Here is a 19,014-nt window from a genome sequence, read left to right on the forward strand (position 1 = left end):
TTTTTAAAAAATTTTTAATGTTTATATTTGAGAGAGAGCACATGCACAAGCGGGGAAGGGGCAGAGAGGGAGACACAGAATCCGAAGCAGGCTCCAAACTCTGAGCTGTCAGCACAGAGCCCAGTGTGAGGCTCACATTCACTAACCAAGAGATTATGACCTGAGCCAAAGTCGGAGGCTTAACCGTCTGAGCCACTCGGGTACCCCAGTATTTAATTTTTTTTTTTTTAAAGTGGATACACATATTTGATTTTAAAAGATTTTAGGGGCACCTGAATGGTTCAGTTGGTTGAGCATCTAACTCTTGATCTCAGGTCATGATCTCAGGGTCGTGAGTTCAAGCCCTGCATTGGGCTCCATGCTGGGCATGGAGCCTACTTAAAAAATAAAAATTGGGGTGCCTGGGTGGCTCAGTCAGTTGAGCGTCTGATTTTGTCTCAGGTCCCACATCGGGCTTGCAACTGGCAGCATGGATCCCACTTCAGATCCTCTGCCCTCTTCTCTCTTTGCCCCTTTCCCACTCATGCTCTCCCAAAGATGAATAGACACTAAAAAATAACAAAAGCAAAAAAAAAAAAAAAAGTTTTTTTTTAAATGAAAGCTTTTAGAGAAAAGAATAGTTGTGTAAAGCAGTTTAACAATATGGTAGATACATAATGATTAAATCTGTAAAAATACTGAGAGAAAACTTATTACCAAAAGGCTAACATTTTTATTGATGGGATTAAGGGCAATTTTTGCCTTTTCTCCACTTTCCAAATTTTTTGTAGGTGGGCATGTGACTTTCATCATATTTTTTTTACATGTATAAATAAACCATAACTAGGATAATTAATGTGATGTCCTGAAAAGAAGTGAAAGATAGCTTTTATTTAAGCTTAGTTCCCAATTGGGCACATAGGAAGGCACTGTTTAGGAAAGGTGAAGCTCTGACCATTTGTGTGTCCCTCCAAGCCTTCTACCAGTTGAAGGCATGACTTTGTCTCAGAGCTCTTACTTCCCCAAGGCCTGTGTGGTTTCTGGATTCATTCTGGCCGTAGTAGCAGCTCGTTGAGGCCTTGCAGTTAGGAACTATTCTATGTTACTGCTTTTACCCTTGAGTGGAGGTCTTCCTGGGAGGTGAGAGTGTGAAGAATTGAGTCTTGGGGGCCTTGTACCCTCCTCAGAGCTTGGATGGGAGTGGGGGGAGTGAGTAGTTGGTGTGTCTGCCTTCCTCCGTTAGATCCCAGGACTTCTTGGGTTTCCTGGGAACCGGTTGTATTAAAGAGTAAGTTTCAACATATTTCGTTTCTTAGATTTGTACTTTCAAACCTTTAAGATGAGATGGATTGGTACTTAACAGCGATAGTTACGCATTTCCACTGAAAATTTGTTTCATTTTAATCCATGAAAATAGAAAAGTGATCTCTAAGTGGTTTTCTCCTTGCTTTCTGGGTACTGCATTGCCGGTTAGCACAGGGTCAGAGTGGGAGAGGGAGAGTGGGAAGTTCTGACCAAACGTTTTAGTTCTTAGGTAGCAGGTAGTACAGTTCCATTAATGACTTTAGCAAAAGGTTAAAAATTTCTCTCCTCTGATTGTAGTTGGTTGAAGGTGGGCTCTCTGCCTGCACTAAATCTTGTCACTCAGCCCCTTCTCATGAGGGGCTTTTCTGCAGGAAACTGCCCTATCTGCTGAGTTACGGGTTTCCTGCAGTGTGATACTTTTCACGAGGGCATAGGATTAGGCTTTCCGCTCTCAATGCTTTGCCTGCTGGCAGCATCCCAAAGCTGTTGCTGTTGTTTTGTGGGCTTTGCTCTTTCTGTGACCTCATTTCTTGTATTCATTCAGCAAACTGTACTTAGCTTTTACTTGCTGTCAAGGATTTTATAATCTAATAAAAGAAAAAAATAGTAGAGAAAAATACACACAATGTTAATATGCAATGCAGGATAAAGGCTACAAAAGTATCTAGAGAAAATGTTGGAAAAACAGTATAACTTAGCTGGGGATATGGGCAGAATGGGGAGGATAGGTGGAAGTCAAGGAGGGTGTCATGGAGGTGGTGACATCAGGTTTCTTACCATTGAATTCAACCTTGAAAGATTTCTACAGGTAAGGAAGGGGACATGACCAAAAGCAGGGAAATTAAAGCTCTATTTGCAAGACACCAAGGACTCCAGTTTTAGCAGGGGAATGGAGAGTAATCAAGGGAACTATGGCTGGGAAAAAATATTGGGCCAGATGTATAGAGCTTGGAATGCCAGGCTGAATAGTTGGTGTTTATCCGGGGCTCCTGGGGGAGACTAAAGGCTTTTAACAAAGTGAGAATTAAGTTTGTGCTCTCTGAAGAATATAATGAGTGCTGTGTAGCTTAACTTGGACAGGGGAGAGGCTGGGAGCAAAGAGACTAGTTTATTAAAAGGTACCAAGTCCCTGGCCTATGACTTAAAAGGTTATTTGTTGCTTCCGTATCTGTCCTCTGTGGCATCCCTGCCAGGCTGAGAGCCCTTGTGGAGCCGTGGCTTCTGTGTGTGACACTGTGGACATGACTGCCCCAAGCAAGCAGCCTTGCCAGGACTCTTTTCTCAAAGAGGACAGACTATGCCCAAAGTCAGGGTGACCACATCTTAGAGTCCTTCCCCTGGCTGCCTCCCTGGTTTTTCGCTGAGGCACTGATATACCAAGCAGACAAGCACCACTCAGGGTTGCCAGATTAAGCAAATAAAAACACAGGATGTTAGACTGGAATTTCAGATAATGGATACATTTTTAGTATAACTATGCCCTGTGAAATAATTTGGTTTATCTGAAATACGATTTAGATGGGTGTCCTGTGTTTAATCTGACACTCCTAACCACCTTCACTCTTCTCTGCTCCTGGCCCTAGACTCTGCTTCCTCCTCTCCCATTTTCCATCGGTCACCTCCTGAGTTGGTCTCCTAGTGAGTCCAGAGTCAGATAGACTATGTGCTGTCCAGGAGGGATCAGCCTAGTCATTTGGAGGATGGGTATCCCAACTTAGGGCCAGGTTTTGGGACATGTGTGCAGCATGAGGTGCCGCTTTCTGTCCAACCAGGCAGGAAGAAAGGTCTTGTGTTCCAATGCCAAAAGGGACAGGAGAACATCAGGCCCTCGGGAGACTTCCAGGTTTCTGCCTGGTGTCTCACAATGTCCCTGGGGCCCAGAGATGATGTCCCTGCAATTTGGCTCCTCCCACACCTCACCTTATCCTCCTTTCCCTTTTCCAGTTCCTGTCCCATCTACTCACATCCCACAAATGTGCCTGGAGCTCTTGGACCCAGACATCCTCTTTCTGAGCTCACACTTAGTTAGCCCTTTGCCTAAAACGCCCTGCCCACATTCTTCATCCACCAACACCTCCCCATTTCCCTTCCTCTGTCCCAGCCTGGGCCCCTGCTCTGGGCTCCCAAAGAACCCTCAGCAAACCTCCTTCATCACCTTTTCCACACTTGATTGATTCTGCCTGTTACTTGTATGTCTCTCCCATAAAAGTATGGGCTGACAAGGACCTGGTTCTTCATTGGTGTCCCCAGTGCCTACCAGCATGCCTGTAGCAACTGGATGCTCATTAGATATGTGCCAAGTGAACAGCAGACTCTATTCTGAATTTTTACTGCCCCTTAAATCCTTGTTTGTGTTCCTCAGGGAGTACCCAGTTCCAGCTTCCCCTGGCCCAATACATACACCTGGACATATCACACTTCAAGGCTGAGTGGATTTTTCAGCACATTTCATTAAAGCATTAAAGAAAACCTATCTGGAAAATCTCAGCCCTCAACTTACCTGTCCCTACACCTTCCATATGCCCAGACAAGGAAGGCCCCAGGTGTCCTGGCCTGAGCCAAAGACCTGGGCTGGACCCTCTTGCCTTCATCTGGTGCCTTCTAGCTTCAGGCGCTACTCCAGGCCTGGACAGTTGCTTCAGGTCAGGTTGTTCCTCACTCCATGCCCTCTTCTGCACACAGTCTTCTGTGCCTTCTGGAACCATCTTCTTCGCTGGCATCACGTGCCCCTTATCAGGTCATTTATTGCCTGCATTGTTAGGGCTTGAGGGAACGAATAAAGAAAACTGCGCTGTCTGCCCCCAGTGCCCCCCCCCCCCCAGGTAGAGGCCCCCAAGCCTAAGAAACCCTCCACCTGGATACGTAGAGTGAGCAAAGCACAGATGGATGGCATGTTCTTTCTGTAAGGGGGTAAGTGGGTCTGGGGCCCTCCACTGGGTAGTGCCTGGGAGGGTGACGTGTTGGGATGTCTTGGGCATTACATGAAAAGCAGAGGAGAGGGACAAAGGTTGGAAGGAGGCCCAAAGGACAGTGCCCCCGGATCCCCAGGTTAGGACGTAAACAGCCCCATCTGCTGCAGGTGCTCAGGTATGAGAGTACTGGGGGCAGGCAAGGCTGAGAGGGGGAGTCTCTTCAGATGCTGCTGTAAAAAGGAGCTCTTTCACAGACACCTGTGTAGTGCTAGGAAGTGTCTCTGAGAGAAGGTAGGCAGACAGGACAGTAATTTTCTGACTCAGTAGTTTAGAGGGAACACTCCGTGACTTGGGCTTTCAGCTCCAAAGCATCAGCCCCCCCCCCCCCCAGCCCTCAACCTGGAGCCCCAGCCCCGCTCCTGGGACAGGTGAGACCTCCAGGGATCGGCAGGCAGACCTGGGCACAGAGGACCCTGCAGGAAGTTTGGGAGAGGCCCCCCTTGTTCTTGTTTGCAGCCCTTTGTCTGCGATCGGTGGTTTGGTCTTAGAAGCCTCAGAGAACTAAGCCACTGATTAAGCCCTCCGCCGGCAACCCGGCAGACAGCTAGCTGACTGCTGAGGGCCCTTGTAGCCTATGATTCCTGCTCTTCAGGCTGCCTTGGGACCTGGGTGCTGGGAAGGATCTGGACACTAAGGTCCACCCTTAGCTCTGGGCCTTTTTTTAGTGTCCTAATGGAACTAGCACCCCAGAGTAGGGCCCTCAGAGAACTTGGTGGCTAACTTGTTGCTCGGAAGCAGGGGTCTTAAGTCTCTGCTCCTGGCCCACCCTACGTGGGGGCTCTCCCTGCAGGTACCTGAAGGAATTCCGCACGGAGCAGTGCCCACTCTTTGTGCAACACAAATGCACTCAGCACCGACCCTACACCTGCTTCCACTGGCACTTCGTGAACCAGCGACGTCGCCGGTCCATCCGCCGTCGGGACGGCACCTTCAACTACAGCCCCGACGTCTACTGCACCAAGTACGACGAGGCTACGGGCCTCTGCCCGGAGGGCGACGAGTGAGTGTCCCCCGCCTCTTTCCCCCTCAGCCCTCCCCCCACCCCCCGCCTGCCCTCAGAGGAGCCTCATGTCTCCTGGGTCAGACGCCCTCAGAATAGGCCAGGCAGAGTCTGAGAAGCCAGCCATTAGGCTGCTTCTGGGGAGACTGCTGCATCGTGGCACACCTTCCTGTGGCCTGGACCTGGGCTCAGACCTTGCCATCCCCTGGGGGAGGCCTCTTCTTTACCCACTTTTCAGAAACCCTACACAGGCTTCTCTTCTGCTAAGCAGAAGTATAGAAAGGGCAAACCTGAGGACCTCACAGCGGGAACGCTTGTTGACCCTGCTTGTTTGAACCTTGCAGAGGCGGTAACGGGAAGCACTGTCGGGGGTCTATGGGTACAAATCACTGAACTGCCCCTGCACTTCTCCCAGAGGTCCAGGTCTTGTTCCCCCTCCTCCGGCCCCGGCCTAATATAGCACTGGGGCAGGAGAGGGTGTGCCCATGCTGTGAGCAAACTGTTTCTCTGTGGACCTCTGCGGATCCAGCCAGCACTTGCTGTCCCAGGAGTGTTCCCCCTCTGGAACTTCATTCAAGTCAGCCCAGGGCCCTGACCGTACTCAGTCTTTGGGAGGACTTGCTGAGCAGGCTGAAGTGGGAATTCTGGGCCCTGAGGGCTACAGCATCCAACAGATGGTGGGACGGTGGTTCTGTTACGTCAGCAGAGCTCACTGCTGCTGGCCTCCTCAACCTGCTATCCGTGCACCACCTGGGTGGTGGGGAAGGGCAGGGACTGATCTCCCAGGCTGTAGGGGCAAAGGTGAGTGAGCCCCCTCCCCCCAACGTTTCAGGTGCCCATTCCTGCACAGGACCACAGGGGACACTGAGCGCAGGTACCACTTGCGTTACTACAAAACTGGAATCTGTATCCACGAGACAGACTCAAAAGGCAACTGCACCAAAAACGGCCTGCACTGCGCTTTCGCCCACGGGCCCCATGACCTCCGCTCCCCTGTCTACGACATCAGGTGGGCTGATAGCTGTGGGCTGGGGTGGGGGCCTGGCTGGAGGCCTGGCTGCTGACCCAATGAGTCCCACAGATGGAGGGCAGGGCTGGCACTCTGCTCTTCCCCTCATGCCTCGTCCCTGCTCGCCTTTCCTCCCAGAGAGCTCCAGGCCATGGAGGCCTTGCAGAACGGCCAGACCACAGTAGAGGGCAGCATAGAGGGCCAGACGGCTGGGGCTGCAAGCCACGCCATGATAGAAAAAATCCTCAGTGAGGAGCCTCGGTGGCAAGGTAAAGATGGTCCCACAAGTGGCCATGCCTCCTCCTGTCCTCTCTTTTCTCCTGCCCATAGTTGCCCTAAGGATTTGGCCCACTACCGCCCTTTTAGCCCACCTTATATCCAGCCACAGTCCAGTCACTTGGGGGCACTTCTGGGGAGTTTCCCTGGATAGACCTTGCCTTCCTCTCATCACTTCAGTGCTCCCCAAATTCTTCAGGGGACTTTCCCATGTGTGTACTTATGAATATTTACATATACATACACACGTGTTCTTGACCCTCCTGAGAGTGCCCTTTTTTACCCTGTGTGCTGTATCTCCAGTAAGGGATGGTTCTTACCTCTCTCCTGGGTCCCAGTCTTGGTGTTGGCACATGAGGAGGTGGCCTGAGCTCCTGGACCCCTTCCCATGTGGCTTCTCCTTCCCCTTCTGCTACATCTGCCTGACCCCTGCCTCTGGCTCCCTGTGTAGAAACTGCCTATGTGCTGGGGAACTATAAGACGGAGCCGTGCAAGAAGCCCCCGCGGTTGTGCCGCCAGGGTTATGCCTGTCCCTACTACCACAACAGCAAGGACCGGCGGCGGAGCCCCCGGAAACACAAATACAGGTCCTTTGGCCCAAGCAGGCCAGCCATGGGAGGGAGGGGTGGCAGGGAAGGGATCATGGCGGGAGCTGCTTCCACTGTGTTCACAGCGAGGCAGGGAGACCGGCCCTAGGGATTACAGAATCGCAGGACCCAGGTACAAAGGGAGGGAATAGTGAGGACAGCTGAATGATGGCGAGTCCACTGGGATCCTCTTTTGCCACGAAATGAGGTACTTGGGTCAGATGATCTCTAAGGCCCCTCCAGTTCTGATTCTGAGGGGTGATTGCTGGGGATAAGCCATGGTCTGGAGAGTATGGTTCTGGCTATAGCCTGGCTCTCCTGGGGCTGCAGAATACCTGACACGAGGACCCAGCAGAAGGGGACCAAACAGTGTTCTTGCTGATATGGCCATACTGCTCCAGAGAAGCAGAGCCTGGCTTCTGGCCCCAGTAAGGTTCTCACTCTGGAGTTCCTCTTTTCTCTTTGTGAGCCTGGCCCTGTGAAGCAGGGAGACCAGAGAGGAGCCTTTAACAGGCATCTAGTTGGCATTCCCCAGATCCCAGTGTCTCCCTCTCTGGCATCACTCTGACCCCACCATCTCCTTGGACCAGGTCATCTCCATGTCCGAACGTGAAACACGGGGATGAGTGGGGAGACCCCGGCAAGTGTGAGAATGGAGATGCCTGCCAGTACTGCCACACCCGCACGGAGCAGCAGTTCCACCCGGAGGTGTGCCTTGGAGCAGGGGCTGGGCCCTTTGAGAGCTGTGGGTGGCTTAACATACCCTCTTTGGGAAGCCAGGAAAAAGGAAAAGAAGGTCTGGGCAGATGTGGGCAGATATCACGCTGACACCATCCAGGCCTCCCTAGGCAGTGCTTGAGGAGCCCTGAATCCTAATTGGGTAACTTGCCTTGTTCTGAGCCCACGGTCACCAAGCAGCCCCCTTGCTCCCAATTTTGTTTATTGCCCTCACCCCGGGCCCCCTGTCAGGGAGCGGCATGGACTGGGCATAGTTACCTGGCCATTCTGGACTTGGCATCACTCATGGTGCTTAGACTCCAATGACCTCAAGATTTAAAAAAATAAGAAAGCCCCTTCCAGCTGATGTGTTTCAGATCAGAGTCTCTGGTACCGGCAACCCAGCCCACTGGCCCCATGGTGTAGCCTTGAGCCATGTCAGTGTGCCAGGATCTGGAATAGGGTACATAGAGGCACATGCTGTCCCTGCCCATGGGTTCATGGAGGCATAGACATATGGGCAGAGGCCACCTTGTACGGGTTGCAGACAGCAAGGTGGAAAGTTAGATGTAGATCCCAACCCAGGGTACACGTAGGTAGAGGGATGCTGCCTCTGATCTTGGCTCCCTTAATGTCCCAAGAGACATTCGGAGGTCACAGCCCTGGCCAAGACCCTGAGTGGGGAAGCAGCATAGAGAAGATCCCTTTGTGAGGGCCTAAGCAGGGCTGGTTGAACCTGTGACCCCAGAAGGGGGGGGGGGCTGTCCTTAGCATGAGGGTGGTTGTATCTGCTTCAGGAGTTTGAGTAAGAAGTCAGTAGGGAAAGAGTTAGGGAAGTGGCGTGGAATGGGGAGGAGAAAAGAGATTACTAAGCTAACCCTCCCATGTTGAAGGCACCCATGCCTGCCTGTCCCTCTCTGCCTAAGCCTGATGTGCCTCTGCTCTGCCCTCCAGATCTATAAATCCACCAAGTGCAACGACATGCAGCAGTCGGGCAGCTGTCCCCGAGGACCTTTCTGCGCCTTTGCCCACGTAGAACGTATGCTGTTCCAATTCCCCTCTCCACCCTCTCCTCCCCTCACGCTCTGCTCAGGCTCAGTCAGAGGAGTGGCCTCTCATCTGCCAGCCAGCAACAGGCTCTGTCCTTGCTGGAGGTTCCAGTCCCCCTTGCACACACACCCCGGAACTGGCCTTAAAGCCCTGGAGCTTCCAAGGTCGTGAGACAGAGTAGGACCAGGTCCCTGGTCGGGCACTCACAATCACAGGCAGAATGAAGCACCCTTCCAGAGCCAACTAGGCAGATCTCAGCAGCCACCCCATGCCCCATCCATGGCAGACATCCCTAATTGAACATGGCACTCTGTCCTGCTGAGAGCAGGGCTGTCTGATCAAAATGTAATGCAGCCCTTCTTGTGTCATTTTAGATCTTCTAGTAACCATGTTAAAAAAAAAAAGGCAAAAGAAATAGGTTAAATTAATGTTAACATCCCTTTACTTAACCCAGTGTAAAATATCATTTCAAAAATAATTACTGTAAAAAATCAAGATATTTTACTTTTTTTTTTTTTTTGGTCCAAACTAAGTCTTTGAAATCTGTTGTGTAATTGAATAACTGCAGCACATTTCAGTTCAGCCCTGTTGTGAGTGCTTGCTAGCCACATGTGGCTCATAGCTACTGGATAGCGAGGTGCTCAGTTCTCGCACGGCAGTCTAGACCGCCAATACCCATCTTAGAGCTGGAGCTCAAGTCGGAACCCTTGTCAACCACAAACCGCTGCTCTGGTTGTCCTTAACGTCTTCTCAGGCTCAGGCCTTATCTCTGAGATTAGGGTCAAAAATAAGCTGAGGGCCCTAGGAAGGGGAATATTCTTGGCACAAAGATCGTCGCCAGCCATGGGCAACTGGGACCACCTATTGAGGCAACACAGGGAAATAATTAATGGCTCAGGCTTTGGAGTAGCGCAGATCAGGGTACAAATCCCAACTCAGCTCTGTCACCTGGGGAGATTACTTCTATGAGCCTCAGTTTCCTTATCTGTGAAACGGAGACTCTGATGTTATTTCTGTTATTTCTTCTCGTCATTGTGAAGATTCACGGTGAATACAAAGTGCTTGGCACAAAGCAAGCACGCAGTACACAGTATTAATAGAAATAAGGGAGGAGCTTTCCCTTTATATACGGAGGGTGCATGGTCTCCTTTGAAAAAGATCCCAATGTGTGTTTGGAGGGACAGAGTTGGCAAGGAGCCTGCTGACAGCCTGACTCTGTCTCTTGCAGAGCCACCCCTCAGTGACGACCTGCAACCTTCCTCAACTGTGTCCAGCCCCACTCAGCCGGGTCCTGTCTTGTACATGCCATCTGCTGCCGGAGACTCCGTGCCCGTGAGCCCCTCCAGCCCGCATGCCCCTGACCTCAGCGCCGTACGTGCCTATCCAGGGAGTGGGTGGGCACCATGCCTAGCCAGGAGTCAACACCTGCCTCTAATGCTCCCAGTGCCCTCTCAGCCTGTGCTTGGAGGAGGGGGCCCTGGTATTTTGCCTCAGGCCAAGGAGTTCTGCCCTTTCTGCCCCAGGGTTTTTCTATCAAAAATCTAGTGGTGGGTGGGGTCCCCAGAGCCTGTGTTGGTCAGCCTGGGTAGAGCTGGTAGAAGGGACAAAAGCCTTCGGTCACAGTTCCCCCATAACTTCCTCACGGAGACTACCCTGCGTGGTAGTTGCTGCCCACTGGCAGTTGAAAATAGAACTGAGCCCCTTGCTGAAGAATCTCCCTCTGTGGAGGGGACAGAGGATGGGCCATGGCCTAGCCCACATTTTGCCCACCAAGCCACTCCCTTTCTTCTCTGCAGCTCCTCTGTAGAAACAGCAACCTAGGCAGCCCATCTAACCTCTGTGGCTCCCCCCCGGGCTCCATCAGGAAGCCCCCGAACCTGGAAGGCATTGTCTTCCCTGGGGAGTCTGGCCTTGCCCCTGGCAGCTATAAGAAGGCTCCTGGCTTTGAGAGGGAAGACCAGGTGGGAGCCGAGTACCTGAAAAATTTCAAATGCCAGGTAAGGGACGCAAGGGGAAGTCCAGTGAGGTTAGCCTTCTGCAGGGGGCAGGAGAAGCCCTGGAGAGCTGTCCTGGCCTGGCTGTGGGGAACATGACTGGGAGCTGGGAAGCCCCTGTCCTCAGCCTCTTTGACCCTGAGCAGAGTGAGGGAGCCCATCCCATTTTACAGATGGAAACAGGAAAGTTAGCGTGGCCAGGCACCTGACCCTCTCACAGCCCCAGTTAATAGAGGAGCAGGGACTCCACCCTCGGTCTCCTGTCCCACCATCTGGTCTTTTCCCTGCCTTATGCTGCCTTGATAGAGTGGCAGGGCCTTGGGGAACAGGCAAGAGTGTCCCTCACTGGACTTATCTGAGGCTTGGAGTCACCAGGGAGGAGGGAAACAGTTCCCCTGGTTCCTAGAGTAGGGAATGGAGTAGGGGTGGGGAGGGAGAGCAGGGTATGTGTGTGGAGGGGGACTGTGTGACAGGTGCCTGCAGCCTCAGTGGGCCATGGCAGGTGGATGCTTGGGAAGACTCCTGTACTCAGGGGCCCTTCCTAGCACCACATGAATCCCGTGCTCCCTGACTTTTCTTTCTTAGGCCAAGTTAAAATCCCACTCACTAGAGCCCAGGAGCCAAGAGCAGCCTCTGCTTCAGCCCAAACAGGTATACAGCTCTCAGCCCCCTTCCTCCCCTTCTGGAACCCCTGCTGTTAACAGGATAGGCCCAGAACCCCAGGCTTTGGAGAAGGGGGCCGCTGCTTTCCCCATAACCTGAGGGCCGAACTAAGGTGGGGCCCCAGCCCTAAATCCAGAGAGGTAGGGGTTAGGCCCTGCAATCCCTTACCTCCTGGACTCACTCATGAGTTAGTCAAAAAAATATTTCTTGAGCGTCTGTCTATACTGTGTCAGGCGCTGTACTCACTTCTGCCTTCCCCTACTGCAGGACTCTAGGGTGAGTGGGCCCTGCAGCCTGTAAGCCACAGCTGTCCCAACTCCAGCCTTGCAGCAAGGTGTTGGGTGGGTGGGGTCCCATCTGAGCTTGGGGGCAACCGGATGAGCCCTGGTTTGCACCATTTCCCTCCAGCCCCTGGCCGTGGCTTCCATGAGCGGGCATCCCATTGTCTCTCCTCCTCATTCTCTCGTTGCAGGACATGCTGGGCATCCTTCCCGTGGGCAGCCCCCTGACCTCAAGCATCTCTTCTAGTATCACCTCCAGCCTGGCAGCTACGCCCCCTAGCCCTGCTGGCACCAGCAGCGTCCCTGGCATGAATGCAAATGCTCTGCCCTTCTATCCCACCAGCGACACGGTAGAGTCAGTCATAGGTAATTAGGCCATTTCTATTGCCAAGATCTGGACTGGGTCTGGAGTCAGAGAAACTAGCTCTTGAGTGAGATCCAAACCAGGGTGCTTGTCACTGTAGACATTTACCTTGGGAGAGTCAGAAGGTGGGCACTCTGAGCCCTTTGACCTAAAGGGAAAATGAGCCCAGGGTGTAGGGCCCTTATAGTTATAGCCCTTATAGCAAATTAGCTATTTCTCTGTTGTGGAAATTAGGAAGAGCCGCCTCTTCCCTTGGACCAATGCAGCCTCATTCCACGATATAGGTCCCTTGGCCCTCATACTCTCACTAGGTACCCTTATGTCGCAGACAACCTACACAACTGCCCTTCTCTGTCAGCAGCCCTTTATGGGTGGCACTTTGTGGCAGGTCGTGTTTCAGGCACCAGGCTGGCAGAGATGCAGATAGGGTGTTCCTGCCCTCGAGGAGGGACATTGTTCCCAGCCTCCCAGTCTAGTTCAGCAGAGGGCAGTGGGTGTTTGTTAAGCACCTACTGTGCATTAGCCACTGAGGGCCCAAAGATCTGTTTCCTGCCCTTGAGAGCTCAAGGGTGAGACATACAAGCTGTAACATCAGGAGAGGTATCAGAAGGCTTTGGAAGAGAGCCATCTGAGCCGGACATGGCAAGGCACACAGCACAGGGTGTCCATGTTGGCTAAGGAGCAGCCCGACAGGCAGAGGCTTGAGAGCCTGGGTCTAGTGGGGCCGAGCATGAATAGGAGGCAGTAGAGGTGGGTCCTGGAGATGAGGCCTGGAACCTCAGGGTTCTGTGGCCCCTTGGGAGGCAAGGAGGTTTATGTACCAATCTCTGTGTCCCCAGAGTCTGCCCTGGATGACCTGGACCTGAATGAGTTTGGGGTGGCTGCCCTAGAGAAGACTTTTGATAACAGCACGGTGCCCCACCCAGGCAGCATCACAATTGGTACTGGGTAGTGGGTGGGCAGCGCATGAGGGAGGGCTCCTAGGGGTCCAGCCTGGCCCGGGCTGGGCAGGCGAGCCTTCCCCTGCTTACGTGGCTCTGTGTAGCTTGCCCCGCCTTCACTGGGCCCTCTGGGGCCTCTCTTCCAGGTGGCAGTTTGCTGCAGAGCTCTGCACCCGTGAATATCCCTGGCTCCTTGGGCAGTTCTGCTTCCTTCCACTCAGCATCCCCGTCCCCTCCTGTCAGCCTCTCCTCGCATTTCCTGCAGCAGCCCCAGGGCCACCTGAGCCAGTCCGAAAACACATTTTTGGGGACCTCAGCATCACATGGATCTTTGGGTAAGAGGGGGTGTGTCTCTCCGAGACCTGGGGCAGCAGGGTCTGGGCTTTTAGAAGTGCTTTTGGCCACTTTGTCCATAGCCAGAGGCAGTGCAGAGTAGAGGTTGGAGCAGGGACTCAGAGCTTGGAGGTGGGTCAGGTCCCTGTCTCACGTTTCCCTTAGCTGGGTACACCTGGACAAGGTGGCTTAGCCTCTTTTAGTTTCCTGTGCTTTAAAGTTTGTAGAAATAATGGCATCCTCCTCCTCATAAGGAAGGTGCAAGGCTTAAATGAAATAATGTGAGGGAAAGAGACGAAGGGAGAAGTCTGCACAGGCTTGCCCCAGGCTCAAGGTGGCCTTCCTAGAAGAAGAGGCACCAGGCAGACCCGGCTGTGACCCCAAAGGCTGCTGAACATGAGAACCGGAATGGGATGGACGGGGGGGTTCTAGAGGGCACATCACATGACAGTGGCTAGAAGCAGGGCCTGGCGAGCTGCAGGCTCCACCGTGGGCAGGGTACCCTCTTGTGGGCAGGCTGGCATGAGTGTTTACTGAGGTAATGCGTAAAACAGCACAGTGCCCAGCTCGCTGCCTCTCAAACAGCAGCTGCTGCTCTTAGTGCCCCCCCCCCCCCCAGCAGCTGTTCGAGAAGATCAAGAAATAACCTCTCCTGAGGGTGCTGGGCTTCCTGGTCACACTGAGTCTGAGCCTGTGAGCCAACCTTTGACATTCTGACCAGAGATCAGGGCAACACGTTGATCTCTAAGCATCTTTCCAGTTTTGAAGGTGGCTGTTCCATTTTATGTTGGCTCTGTTAGCTTCAGATGCTTTGTGTCACATTTGTCTGGCTTGTTCATATTCTGGAAGCATCTTGACTGTACCCCTTTTTGCCACACACTCTTTCATTCCTTTCATTCCTCTCCGTGTAGTTATCAAGCAGGGTTTTATAGAGTGTGAGCTCAACAGTCCCTCCTGCCACAGAGCCGTGGTCTAGTCAGAGAGGCAGACCTTCATGGACACTAGAGCCTACTCAGAAACTGTCACTGTTGTGTGGAGTTAGAGGCCTGGCTTTGTGATTCAGAATAATAGAGGGAACCTGACCTGGACGTGGTCAAGAGAGAAAGTGCCACCTGAGTGCGGAGGGAGGTGCATGGGAAGAGCTCACTGCCAGGTTGACATTTTGTTGGTCGTGAGTTCCCACCTCTGGGGACAGGGCAGATAGGCTCATCGATAGTGCACATCTCAGGATCTCTACATAGGATGACATCTGTCATAGTTTGGGTCTATGTGTTGCTTGGAGGAGAGAAAGAATCCTTTGATTTCTGGAAAATCCTTGCTGGATTAGTGGGAAGGGAGTGAGAAAGAAGTTATTAAAATGAGAAGTGTGGGCAGAATGAGAATTAAAATGAGAAGTGTGGCCAGAGGTGGGTATGGGTCCCCCTCTAGAAGACAGGGGCTGCCCTGGTGGCCACAGAGCAAGGCACATGGTGTTAGCAAACATCTGTCAAAGGAGTAAACGAATACATGGCTGGGTGAGCGCGCAGCCCAGCTAACTGGAGAAAGTAAGCCTTTGGAGTTAGATGCCCTGACTGTATATCGTCTCCACCGTTTACCGTTTGTGTGATTCTTAGTGACACTTTTTTTTTTTTTTTCCTGTTTACTCATCATAAACCAAGGAGAATGAACCAGGGTTCCCTGAACTTTTCCTACTACAGTTCTGCCATCATCTGAGGCTCTGGGCCACATTTTTGCCCCCGAATTTCCTCCCTAGCCTCACAGCAGGTGTAAGGGGGTTCTCCCTTCTCTAGCCCAACAGTCAAGTCACAATCACAAATTGCCACCTTTACAGACTGCTGTCCCTCCAGTCCTTCCCAAGTCCCCTGAATCACTGTGAGGCAAGTGATGAGAACCTCACTTTACAGATGAGGTTGCTAAGCCTCAGAAGTTAAGTGCTAAGTGTTGAGTAGCAGGTGATGCTACGGTAGGTCTGATGCAGCTGTGGAGCCAACACATCCTTGTAAAATCCCCTGGCCTGATATTGCTGAAGCCTTGCACAGCTAGCCCCTGGAAGCCTCCAGGCAGGGGTGGACGGGGCCCAGGGTCTGGGTCTGAAGCCTTCCAGAACCCTGATGTTCTTCCATTTCCTGATGCAGGTCTGAACGGGATGAATAGCAGCATCTGGGAGCATTTTGCCTCTGGTAGCTTCTCCCCAGGCACTTCTCCTGCCTTCCTGTCAGGGCCAGGGGCTGCTGAGCTGGCCCGGCTGCGGCAAGAGCTCGAAGAAGCCAACAGCACCATCAAGCAGTGGGAGGAGTCCTGGAAGCAGGCTAAGCAGGTACTGGGCCCCCACACCCACTTGCCTTCCCAGGGCCTGATGGCATGCAGCCTTCGCCCATCTTACACAGAGGAGGCGCAGGGGTGGGAGGCCCAGGGTCCTGGAGACAGAGCAGAAATTTAGTTTTGTTCACTTTCTTTCCCTGTGGAAACACTTGCCTTGCCAGTCAGGACCCTGGGCTGGCTGGTGTCCCAGGCCCGGAATTCCCACTGTGAGTTGCTTAGTTGGTTTGATCCCACAGCACTGCTTGACTCTCCCCAGAAACCCTGACTTTCCAGGGTGTTCTAGGCTCTGAGATGGTCCCTCTGTCCAGCTGCAGCCTGGCTGCTCCTGCAGGTGCTGGCCAACATGCCCAGCTCTGCCTAGCGCTCCTCTGCCGTGCTGGCTTCAGCCCCCTTCCTGACACACACAGGGTCTCTTGCAGATCTTGAAACCTCCCTTGTCTGCAGGCAGTGTCAGCCCCTGGCCTGTGCCCTCCCCAGACAGTTGACCCAGCTCTCCAGTAGGCCCCGCAGCCACCGTGGTCCCTGCAGGCTCCCAGAGATGTACTTGCAGGGGGGAGGGTTGCAGGGCCAGGGGGCCATCAAGATGAAGTGCTGTGTGTTGGGCCCACAGGCTTGTGATGCCTGGAAGAAGGAGGCAGAGGAGGCCGGTGAGCGGGCCAGCGCAGCAGGTGCTGAGTGCGAGCTGGCCCGGGAGCAGCGGGATGCACTGGAGGAGCAGGTTAAGAAGCTACAGGAAGAGCTGGAGCGGCTGCACTCAGGCCCCGACCCACAGGCCCTGCCCACCTTCTCCGACCTGGAGGCCCTCTCACTCTCCACCCTCTACTCCCTCCAGAAGCAGCTGCGGGCCCACCTGGAACAAGTGGACAAGGTCAGCCCAGGAGGTTAGGGGAGCGCTGGGTGGGGGTGTACAGCAGCCTCAGCAGCGCTTGGACTCGGATGGGTCCACGCTGCCCCAGGGACAGCCACCCTTCTGGGAGCCTCTGCCCAGCTGCTGGGCTGACACAAAATGCTGCCCTCTCGGGGGAGAGGTACGAGAAAATGTCACTTGCTGGGAGGTGAGAAAGCTGGAAGACAGGGAGGCGTCAGTACCCACACTCCCCCCCCCCCACCCCGCCCCCACCGCCCCAGCCCCCACAGTTCTGAGGGTGGGGCTGACCCAAGCTGCATTACTAGGCCTGGGCCTTCGGTTACATTGAGACGCTTCTCCTGTGAGCTCTGCACATACCAGAAGACATTCCAGAACAGTTAGGTCCCCAGGGCTACTTTGTCTGCATTCCTAGGTGCCCCACTGATCCCCAGGGAGCATGGCACAGCAGAGAGTGCATTCTTTTTTTCACCAGGCATTTGCAGCCAGGCCCCATTGTTCTCGTTTGAGGACTGAGGGTCCCTGTGAGATCGAGACAAGAGGCAGAGGCTTTGTGGGAGAAAGAGCCCATCAGGGTGGGGGCTGCAGAGCAGCACTGGCCCTGCCCTCTCCCTCCGCACCCCTGGAAGCAGACATTGGGAGCCCTGAGGGCATCAGCCTGGACTCTGACTCTGCCCTCTCACTTGGCAGCCATGCTGCTGAGCTCTGTGCCTCTGGTTCCTCATCAAGGGGACCAAAGAGAATGTTGAGGAAAGCTCCTTGTCCAACTCCGGGCCAGGCCGGTGAGCATGATGTCACTTTCTCCCGCAGGCCGTGTTCCACATGCAGTCGGTGAAATGCCTTAAGTGTCAGGAACAGAACCGAGCGGTGCTGCCGTGCCAACACGCCGTGCTGTGTGAGCTCTGTGCCGAGGGCAGCGAGTGCCCGGTCTGCCAGCCTGGCCGGGCCCACGCCCTCCAGTCGTGACCCCGCAGGCCTGGCCCTGGCCTGGCTCAGATCTTCTTACCTAGGACTTTTTAAAGTATATATATATGTATGTATGTATGTATGTATGTATATGTATATGATTCTGTATATGTATACATTTCTGTATGTGTGTAGGTATGCGTGGGCGGCAGTGTGTGAACAGTGTCTGTGTGTATATCTGTACATAGATATAGACACACACTTTAAAACAGACTTACCAAGCACTTTTTAAAAGAAAAAACTATTTTGCAGCCCTCCCCTTGCCCACTCCCTCCTTTTCCACTGCAGAGACAAAGTCCCCTCTTCGCCCACTGGGCTTCAGCAGGGGATACGTTTCTGTCTCTTTTTAAATGTAGGGAAACTAACTAGTTTTAACTTCTTCCTGGGGCCTGAGCGGGAAGCTGGAAGGGGCTGAGGGGAGGGACCAAGCCTTCAGGGCAGGCTCTGTTCACTGCACCTCCCCAGGCCAGGGAGAGAGCCAGGGATGTGGACATCCCCAGGGCATACCTGGTTCCCAGCTGTGAGGCTTGAGGGGGATGTGCTGGGGTCGAAGCCAGCCTAGCTCCTAGGTTTACCAAATGTGTATTTAGTCTGGGGCTGGCAGGCCAAAGCTGCAGGGGCCAGCCCCATTCCCACCCCTGGGCCCTTGAAGCTCCTTGAGGGGCAAGGCCCAGGAGTTCTACCCCTCAGGTTCCTGAGGCCAGGGATCCACCTCAGTCCTCTCCCTCTGGGCTCCCAAAAGCAGCCTCCCTGGCCCCAGGGCCACCTACCAGACTGGCACTGCCCTCTTCATAACCCCCCAGCTGCTGTCAGCTTCCCCCCCCCCCCCCATTTCCTCCCTTCCCTCTGGCAGCTAGCAGGGCAATTGGTGGGGAGGAGCTACGGACTGAGGACCAAGGTAGGGCTCAGGCCCTGCCCTCCTCACCGGGAGGGGCTCCGTATGCATTCCTTGGTGCTCTTTGAGTGCAGCTGACGTCCTGCCCATTTGGAGCAGACGCCTGTGTACATGTGTGTGCGTGCCTGTCCGATGTATATTGTGTCTTAGCTTCCATTTTAAAAATTGTTCTGTACAGAAAGATGCAGTGGGTGCGGGAGGGCAGAGCGGGTGGAGGGAAGCCACCCTGCTCCCAGCGCTGGGGGTCTGGGGTGGGAGCAAGAGGGCTGTGAAGGGTCTGGCCTGGACCAGGCTCTCCTTGGGCTCAGCACGAAAGGGCTTTCAATGAATTAAGTGAAAACTTTTTTTTTTTTTTTACGAAAATGCAAAAATCAACAAAGCTCCAAACCTATTGGAAATAAAATATGAACTTAACAGTGGTAGCTTGTTTACATGAGGGTGAGGGAGATCCAGCCCCACCTGGGCTATAGAAAGAGCTTATGCCCCATCAGCTGG

The 19,014-nt window shown here is 53.5% G+C and overlaps 1 protein-coding gene and 1 long non-coding RNA gene across 6 annotated transcripts in view; one reads left to right on the forward strand and one right to left on the reverse strand.

Annotated features, from left to right (window-relative positions):
* UNK (unk zinc finger) overlaps positions 1-18,933 on the forward strand; it is a 32,966-nt gene extending 14,033 nt beyond the window's left edge. For 4 of the 5 annotated variants that reach the window (XM_003997161.6, XM_006940593.4, XM_019818262.3 and 1 more), the window contains 15 exons: positions 5,047-5,256; positions 6,089-6,265; positions 6,404-6,534; positions 6,993-7,128; positions 7,719-7,836; positions 8,800-8,884; positions 10,124-10,266; positions 10,692-10,892; positions 11,475-11,540; positions 12,025-12,199; positions 13,037-13,138; positions 13,285-13,473; positions 15,607-15,788; positions 16,404-16,661; positions 17,469-18,933. In XM_003997161.6, coding sequence (XP_003997210.2) covers positions 5,047-5,256; positions 6,089-6,265; positions 6,404-6,534; positions 6,993-7,128; positions 7,719-7,836; positions 8,800-8,884; positions 10,124-10,266; positions 10,692-10,892; positions 11,475-11,540; positions 12,025-12,199; positions 13,037-13,138; positions 13,285-13,473; positions 15,607-15,788; positions 16,404-16,661; positions 17,469-17,624 — 2,329 coding nt within the window. In that variant the 3' untranslated portion in view covers positions 17,625-18,933. The remainder of the gene's footprint in view (positions 1-5,046; positions 5,257-6,088; positions 6,266-6,403; positions 6,535-6,992; positions 7,129-7,718; positions 7,837-8,799; positions 8,885-10,123; positions 10,267-10,691; positions 10,893-11,474; positions 11,541-12,024; positions 12,200-13,036; positions 13,139-13,284; positions 13,474-15,606; positions 15,789-16,403; positions 16,662-17,468) is intronic. The other variant, XM_006940594.4, reaches the window with a different exon arrangement.
* LOC123381984 lies at positions 852-4,073 on the reverse strand. The gene is made up of 2 exons (XR_006589679.1): positions 3,785-4,073; positions 852-1,871 (listed from the first exon to the last, which is right to left on the reverse strand). It is a non-coding gene; the product is annotated as an uncharacterized LOC123381984 (long non-coding RNA).
* Positions 18,934-19,014: the final 81 nt, after the last annotated feature.

Source organism: Felis catus, chromosome E1 (genome assembly GCF_018350175.1).
Source record: "Felis catus isolate Fca126 chromosome E1, F.catus_Fca126_mat1.0, whole genome shotgun sequence".
Lineage (NCBI taxonomy): Eukaryota > Metazoa > Chordata > Mammalia > Carnivora > Felidae > Felis > Felis catus.